General features: G+C 40.9%; 1 protein-coding gene across 3 annotated transcripts in view; it reads right to left on the minus strand.

Annotated features, from left to right (window-relative positions):
• Positions 1–9,317, minus strand: part of CDC42BPB (CDC42 binding protein kinase beta) — a 124,597-nt gene that overhangs the window by 88,432 nt on the left and 26,848 nt on the right. For all 3 annotated transcript variants that reach the window (XM_019552548.1, XM_019552547.1, XM_019552545.1), the window contains exon 2: positions 252–343. In XM_019552548.1, the coding sequence (XP_019408093.1) occupies positions 252–343 (92 nt within the window). The remainder of the gene's footprint in view (positions 1–251; positions 344–9,317) is intronic.

A 9,317-nucleotide genomic window follows, 5' to 3' on the forward strand; every position in this document is an offset into this window, starting at 1 on the left:
GGTGGGGCAGTGAACCTCATAGTGATGGCAGTCCGTGGCACAGTGAGGGAGCAGAGACAGGCACTGCCCATGCACAGGATTTAATCGTGCACATGTGCTTGGGGGTGAAGGGAAGGGGTGTGCAATGCAGTTGGGTGAGGTACAGTCAAGGGCTCATGCTACTGCAGCCCTGAGATGTGTGGCACTGAGCTGCTTATAAGATGGACAGCTCTGACTCAAGGCATCTAAATCAGAGTGCAAGGATATCTTACCTCACCAAAAGCACCTCTTCCAATTACTTTTATAATTTCAAAGTCATCCCGATGAAGTTGCATTTCCTTCACCAACTGTGTAAATGGTCTTGCTGTTTTAAAAAAAAGAAAAAGAAAAATGAAATTACACGTGGAAACTTTACAAATGATATCATCCAAAGATTTTTGATTTTCGAGGTATTTTATCAATAAGTGTTCAAAACAAATGCAAGTAAACTAAACGGTTAGAAAATTAAGATTTTTTGCCATTTACATTAGAGAATTAATAAGCTTGTTTTATTTCAAAACAATGGAATTTCAGTTCTCTAAAAAACAACTGTTCTACTGTATTCTTTACTGCTCATCAGTTATCCTGACAAGTATCAAGAATAAACCCAAGGAAATATCAAAAAAAGTGTAAACTTGCCTAGGACTGTGGAACAATTATCCTCTTCTCTACTCCTGTTGTAAAGATTCTTAGCTTTCTACCTGAGCTTTAAATATATATTTTCCCTTATATCCACTTTAGAACAAGATACTTTCCTTGGTATAAATTTCTATTACACAGTAACGACCAAACATTTGTCCTTTATGCAAGGACAAGATAAAAGCACCACATATCTATCTCCATTACTTTTAACTGACCTTGGGCTCAGATTTTAGTGATAAAAAAGTGGAAACCATGGTATGAAGTAATGAGCTAACACAACACATGCCTCCTTTAGGAAACGGTGACTGCCACCAATAACAGACATCAGATGTTGAGAACAGGGTTCTCAACAATTAAAGATGGTACCATAGAGTAGTAGGTTTAACCAAAACCCTCAAAGCAAAAAGTAACCTAATGGCTAATACAGTGAGAAGAGAAAAATACTCCACTGTAGAACTGCCACACTCTCTTTGTTCTTGGCACACCTTGGTCTAGAAACTATTAGAAGCGAGTTATCTTTGGCGAGGATACTCTCTTCATTTTGATGGTACTACCTAACCCCCACCTTATAACTGTAGGAACCAAGAGTCAGAAGCCTCATTTGTACTGGTATGCTTCACAGAGACAAATGCCGAACACAACAGGACCTCAATATCAGTTTAGGCTGGTATGCACAACTATAATACAGTAAGGAGGGACAGTTCCTCTGCCATTTGTAAGTTAGAAAACTCCACTGCAGTAAGTACAGCTACATTAATTCTCACTAGCTGATGATCAGGACCCATAAAATAGTTGAATTTACAATAAAAGAAGTGCAAGAACCCAGAGAAGTAATGTATGAATGTTCCTCCGCAAGGTTCTTCCTATTTTTCTCTATGGATGGAAGAAAACCACCACTGATTTGAAGAATACATATTGATGTGTTGGTGTTGGTTTATGGTCTAGGACCAGTATTCAGACCTTTGTGGTCCAATAGTTTTATTTTACCTCTTCCTGACAACAGCACAAAATGTAAGAACCAAAGAGGATTGCCTTAAATCAGCAATTGTATTCTGTTTCGTATTTATATTCTTTTAGTTCTTTCCTAAATTAAAGTAAATTCCAGTTAGTTAATAAAACTTGGTAATTTTTGTTAAGTACTCACTGGGTGTATTTACATGTTCAGTAATGTGCCTTAGATACTGTGCATTTAGTTTGGTACTTCCTTAATAAAGTGCTAGCTAAACGCACAGTACCTAGAGTTACTGCTCAGTAGCGCTGGTGAACAGTTATTTAGTGATGCTTATTGGGCATTAGCCTAAGAATACCGTACAGTATGCTATTAGCATGGTTTCTGTTGTGACATGCTACGGCGCAATGTTATTAGGCTAGTGCACAGTAAGCATCTCGTGCAAATGTGTGCACATAGCTTAACATTTATTTTTAGATTTTTATATTAAAAAGCAATGCATTTCTGAGCACATATTAGCCAATCACCTTCCTGTAATTGCAATGCTATATTATTTTATTCACAATTGATAAATCAAGCTGTATTTGAATGGCAACACAGGTCTTCTTTTTAAAAAGGGAATGTGTTTAGCTAATAACAATCTTAGATGTGCTAGATAAATTTAAGAGTTTAGCAAAACATGTTTACTCCATTCTGAGTGCAAAACAAAGGTGGTATTATCTGGGGTAGGTTCACTAAACTGACTGCATTCAGTCAACACATCCTTTAAGACTTGAAAACCTGCTAGAAACCTATATTCTCACTCATCATTTTAATTTATAGATTGCAAGAGGAAAAACAAGCTTGCCTACTTTTCCAGCCGTCAGCTACTTACTGAACTGGGAACGTAGGGCTAGAAGGGGCCTCATGGGCCATTGAGTCATCCCCTGCATTTGCAGGCAAACATTTACTGAAAGACTATCCAAAAAATCACCACTTGAGACCCCCACAACATGTAATGAGAAGGCAGGATGACTGAACAATCAAGAAAACCATATAATGAGCCATTAAATAATTAAGACAGGAGGACAAGGTCAATGCCAATGCCCTGGCACTGCAATGACATCCAAGGGAGTGGGTAATATAATCTCCAAAGATCACAGGAAAAAGATACAACATAGGAACACACAGGAATAATTAACACAATTGTATGCTGCTGCAGAGGCCACAATTATCAAAAGCTACTTTATCACTTCAAACAAGTTCTGGCTCCAGATGCTTAGCTTGGGACTTTTACTACTTTAGTGGCTGGGTACCAGGCCTTTAAAGAAAGTCAAACATGCACTGGTGGGCTTTAATTTAGTTAAATTATTTGTAATAGCTTAGGACCCTAACTTGGTTAAATTAAATATTAAATTATGAAAACATGCTTTTAAAACTATTTCAGTGGAAAAAAAATAAGGTAAATAAATGATCTCTCCTATAAAAAATGCACCATTACAGAGGCCAAAAAAGAAGCTGACCCAAGTGATAATCACACGGTGAACTACTAAACACAGGTGACATTGTAAAGCCAAGAATATGCTTGAAAACTTTTTTTTTTAATTTCAAAACAAAGCAAAAATTATTTATATCAGAACATAGCTCTGCTTTTAAATGTTAGGTTGTACAGCAGTAGTTTCATTATGATGTTTCATTGAAACAATCCTCAATTTTCTTGTTTTGGTTCTACATTCAGAAACGCTTGCAATGTTTAATCCCAGTGTCAAGCCCTCTGGATATGGGTTAGTAGGGTGCACATGCCTATCAAGATTAGTTAGATGAGCAGAAACTTGTCCTGGTATGTATATAGTGAGACCGCCTCTACTATGCTCCTCTGAATGATGGACCGTGACATAACCACCAGGGAAGTATTTTTATTACTACAAAGCTCTATGCATTTGAGAGTGACAAATGAAAAAAATACTGCTAAGGGAAGGCAACTGTCATCATTGTTGTTTTATAAATTGGGAAAAAGAATACAGTTCTCCCTACACATCTGGTATGAATAATAGTTGTGCTACACACATCAATATCGATTAGTAGATTAGCAATGGGTTTATAATTCACAATTAAGGTAAAATTTTATGAAGCATTTCATCTGGGTAAATTATGAACTAGGTGGTTGTTGTTTCCTTTATAAAATTTAAAAAAACTTAAGGCTATCTATATTGTTTTCAGGATAGAATTATTTATAGGTAACATCACAGTATTATAGGCTATGCAAAGCAGGGTGTGGGGACGGAGGCCTGTATCTTGGAATCAGTAGTCTGTGTACTGCAGATTTTTTCAGATATCTATTTCTTTCCTTATTCTCACTTGCACTGTTTCCCCAAAGGTGAACCTATGCTTTCTCTGACATATACCAACAGTTTTCTTTTATGCCTCCTCTCTCAAAGCCTTATAGGCCTTAAAAAGCAAAGGAATTTGTGGACTCAAAATGTAAGTATATTAAACACTGGTACCATATATTTATTTCTATGGTGATAAAGAGAACACTAAATTCTAGATGAAGCCTGCTTTCAAGTTCAAGCATTACCTTCACACACACTTTTATGCACTTCCCTCCTGTACCTGGGAACTCCAACATATAATCTTTTCTCTTCCTGTTAAACCTTTAGCTGTTTGCCCAGAAGAAAACAGCTTGAATAAATTAAATGTAGTCATGATCATAAGGGTGTTGGATAAGTTACTCAGAGAACAGGTCTACTGCAACACAGTACACAGACCTCTTAATTAGCCAGCTTTGGTATGGGCTGTGGTTTAGCCATCACAACACAAAGCTCAGCATGGGCTACACAACATACACAGGCAGTGAGGTAGACAGATGAGTAGCCCATCCTCAGCTCTGCTCTGCCCTGGCTAGATGAGTAGCAGTATGTCAGCTAACTAGCTTATGTACATCCATGCTGCAACGCACTCCTGAGCAGGCTGCCAAAACTTAGTCGCTATCTAGACGAGGAAAGTCACAGATATTAGCAGCCGCCTAACGTATAAAGCCATGATAGGCTACGGGCTTGGGATTAGTAGGAGCAGACCAAAATCTGGCCTTTTTGAGAGTTTAAGATAGCTGGCGCATGTACATCAGAAAATGCCCAGGAAGCCAAACGCACTCTTCAGAGTGCTGTCAGCCACAACAGTGAACAGCAGTTGCCAACCCTGCTGGCACAATCAGTTTATTTAATGGTGTACTCTGCAGAGCAGTGCTGTATTCATCCGAGATAGCGTTGACCAGCTTTCTGCAAGGCCGAGCTGCACAGCTTGGACAACCAAAGGCAAGATTTCCACCGTCCATATCCTGCTGCCAGGGTCTTCCAACCCAGACACTCATGCACAGAAAGCTGGTACAGAACAGCTTCAACATGTGAAGCTGCAGACAACCCCAAAAATCAAGATTCACAAACAGAAGAGACTGGAGCAGTAGAAATATCCACCATATTCCCTGCCACACAGAGATAGCAGCTTGCTTTCTGTATCTGGGATGCAAGCAGCACATGAAAAATTCCCTCCCATCCTAGCAGAGCATCTGGAGCACCTGTACAGCTAACCTCAAGCATTCAAAAATCCCAAGTCAGTCTCCCAAAAAAACATGACCAAGTTAAAATGCATGAGAGTGATTTTTTGGTTTTTGGGAGTTTTTGTCTTCTCTCTGGTATACAACTCTCTGGGGTGCTTTCACTGTGCACTAAAAAATTTGTCCCCATAATCATGAGGCTTAGACACACTTCAGTGTAAACAGATTGTCCGGCTCTTTTGAATTCAGAAGCTCGGGCTTCAACATATGGAACAAAACCACAAGGATTGACAAAATCAGGGTGGTAGTCCAACTCTAGTGAATAAGAGTCCACCATACAAGGCTATGGAGAGCTGCGTGACTTTTTCAGCAGCTGAAGAGTCAATTGATAATTTGAGCCCTTTCAGCTGGAAAAACTGGCAGTTTGCTCAAACTGGCAGCCACCTCCGTGAGCCAAAACTGTCCGAAGTCCAGCTGAAGCCACCCACTTTTGCCACCACAAATTCCAGCTAACACTAGCTCATGTTCAGCAGAAAGCCAGGTAACAATTAGCACAGGGGTGAGCAATTATTTGGGCTGGAGGGCCACTTAAGGAGTTTTGCTGAACATTTGAGGGCCAGGGTTGGAGGGGGATTGGTCCTATCCAACCCACCAACTGCTGCCAAGAGCCTGAGAAGGGAGGGCTGTGCCCCGCGCCGCTCCACTGTGCTGCAGCCGGGACCAAGCTGGGCTGTGTGAGGACTCCTCCACCTCCTCTCCCCTTAGGACTTCCTGGAAGCACTGTGGCAGTGCAGTCCTTGCACCACAGTCACTGGCAGCTGGGTCTACATGGGACGGGGTGTGATACAATGTGCTGAGTACCTGTCCCACCTGCCACCATGCCACACTGGGAAAATTGGGGGTGGCTGCCCAGTGCCAGGTCCTCCCTCCTTCCCCCACCCCCTGCGGCTAGCATGGATTAGTGGCACTGTGGTGGCAGCAGCTCATCATGGCAGGCAGGATGGCTACTCAGCATGTTGCATCATACCCTGCTGCATGTGGGCCCGACTGCTGGCAGCCACGATGCCAGGAATGCACAGCCACGGGGCCAACAGGAAGCTGGGAGGATGGAGGAGCCTGCGCACTGCTCGGCCAGGCCACGGCTGTGACAGAGCGGAGTTGTGCAGGGCACAGCCCTCCCTTCTCAGGCTTCTGGTGGCAGCCAGTGGCCCACGTAGCATCAAAAATCATAAGGAACAGAAGCTATGTCATGGTATTTCTTCTTGATGCGGTCTGAAAACCTGGCATGTTTAAAGATGGTGTTAAAAAGAAGCACTGTATTCTATGATAAGCCCTCCCAAGGCACTTCTTCAGTGCTCACCCTTCACACAACAGAATACTCTAGGAACAGAAAATTCAAACTCACGTCAGGGAAAGCACAGACTTAATATAGAAAGTGCCCAAATATCTAACAGAAGGCTCATGCAAGAGTCAGAAATAATGCATAACCCACAACACTAACATCCAACATAAAATGCTTTGCCTTAATCAGATGAATTCTAAAAATTGATACCTGAGATTTTTACCACACTATTTTATGGTGATGTGGTAGATGGAACAACCACCTCGGCACTTGGCACTGTGAAAGACAAGCAGCAGAAAACCCTTTCCCAGAAATGTACAACTTTAACAGAACAGGAGTGGATAAATGCAAGAGGCACTGCTAAAGGCAGCTGCCTTGGAGCGCTTCTCATTTATTTAGGTGGGGCTTGTTTATGGAGGAGGAAGAAAGGGATGGGGAGACTTTTAAACTCCTTTTGCCGTTTCCTTATAACTTGCATTCTTGTAGTCAGTTATCTCATTTGACCTCACTGCACCCTTTCCAAAGCAACAATACTCCTCATACTGCTTGCTACCAGTTCTGTAGTTTGCAAGCTTTAATGAAGTTAGTGCTCCTGTACAACCATTCAACTCCTGAAAGATATCTACCACCTGGTAGCCAAAGACCAGCAAATTATTCCTGCCCAACAGAGACCTGCTCTTCTTCAACCCTTCTTCACAAGCTATTCCCTCTGCAATTTAAAGAAACAGCTCTCAATATATACTGTGAGATGTCAGCTTCCTATGCATTTTAAACTACAATGATCTTTTCGTTAGCCTTTCATTTCCTTCCTGCCTCTTCAGTTTAAGTCACAGAAGCTGTGTAGCTATTTTAATTGTCCCCCACCCATGTATATTCCTTTACTTTTTAAAAAAAATCTTTTCCCTATATCTTTTTGCTGTTTCACTTGCCCTTGATTCCCCTATCTATTCTGCATGCATGCAAAACCCGCACTCTGCTCATCTAACTTCTAGTATCTCATAAACCCTGCCCTTTTCCCTATCCTCAGGATAAGGAGCAGATCTTTACCAACTTACTCCTTCCACAGATGAAGACCTTAATACCTGCTTCTGTAACCATCTACTGCTTTCTAAAACCTGAGCAGAGCAAGACAGATTTGACAGCTATCAATTTGAGGGCTGCCTACAGGTTTCTGAACAAGAGAAAGGAAACAGATCAGCTTCTCCTCTACCAGGGCACTGCAAACTTGAGTAGAGCAACCCAGAAAGGGCATTTTTGACAAAGTGCCTATATTAAAAAGGATACCATTATTTTAATTCCCAAAGCACAGATGAATCAATGTTATTTTATGCTAATTCTGTCTACTGAAATGCAAATAAAATATTCCTTTGGTTATATTATTTTCTGCACTCTCCCAAACTGTCGAACAATTATGCAATGTTATAGACTATTAAAAGTGATGCAATATCAAAAGGCAGATAAGGTTCTTTGGGTGAATCTGATATCTTTTATTAGACCAACTTAAATTTAAGTTGGTCTAATAAAAGATATCAGATTCACCCAAAGAACCTTATCTGCCAATGTCCTTAGACCAACACAGCTACAACCTACACCCATGCAATATCAAGTACATTTATGAAGCTACTGATTATTATCTCATATTTCCCAACTTAAAATACCATGGGCAGGGGAAATTATTTATTTCTCTTCCATTAAAAATTGTGCCTACTTCACTTTACAAAATTCTTCTGTGCAATATGTAAAATAAAGTTCTTGGCCACTTATAATCCAGCATCCCATAGCGGTTTTCATAATATCATTGTCTTGCCCATGTAGTAATGCCTTGTGCTATAACATTTTGTCTACATAAAATCTCTATGCAAATTCAATTGGATCCAGTATGTTATTTCAGGCCGCAGACTACTGCTGTGGGCTGTTATGGAGCTGCTGTATGTTACCTCAGCACTAGCTGTTATCAGTAGTGAGACAACAAGACTCCTGTACTTGGAGTATGTATATTAGTTTACAGAGGAACTTCAGGATTGAAACTGTTGTGTATCTGTAATATAGTTATTGGCATACAAGATATAAAGGCATTAAATGGGGCCAAAAGAAAAAGCTATAGCAGTGATCCCACCAGCATGGCTAATTAGGTCTGCAGACAGAATCCCAGACTTGGATACACCTTGATGCAGCAGTCCAGTTCACTGCTGCCTATTGTATGCACTTTGTGCAACAACACTAGTATACACATGCAATCTAGCACCATGTAAAAGTAATTCATCTCCTACAATATACTGACTTTTGCCAGCTTGCTCATGAATGAGACTACTGAATATCAACAGCTGGCTGGCTGCCCACATTCACCCCATTCACTGCCTTTTACACCCAAAGTGAAAAGAAACCAAGAAAGACTATCAAGAGTTGCATAGATGAGTACCAAAGGACTCACAGATGGTTTTAAGCAGTCATGATGAGATGATGTCCTTTGGTAATTCAATTTCATCCAAAACAATTTAAATTGTTTTTAAGAACTGGAGAGTCAGTTTCATAAAGACAGGGAAGACATTATAGGAATGGTGTAGGCTTACTTATATGGGGAAAAAATGCCAAATGGCCATTATCCAACCTGCATCTCCATAAATGCCCTGCAACTACACCTAACCAACATGGGTTCATCAGTGGCAGGTCCTGTCAGACCAACCTGGTGGCCTTCTATGATCAGATCACCAAATCATTAGATGGAGGGGTAGCAGTGGACAGAGTCTTCCTGGACTTTAGGAAGGTCTTCGACACTGTCTCTCACCCTGTTCTCATTAAGAAACTGGGGGACTGTGGTGTCGATGACTACGCAG

The sequence above is a fragment of the Crocodylus porosus genome, unplaced genomic scaffold (genome assembly GCF_001723895.1).
Source record: "Crocodylus porosus isolate Cpor-Errol unplaced genomic scaffold, CroPor_comp1, whole genome shotgun sequence".
NCBI classification, from domain to species: domain Eukaryota; kingdom Metazoa; phylum Chordata; order Crocodylia; family Crocodylidae; genus Crocodylus; species Crocodylus porosus.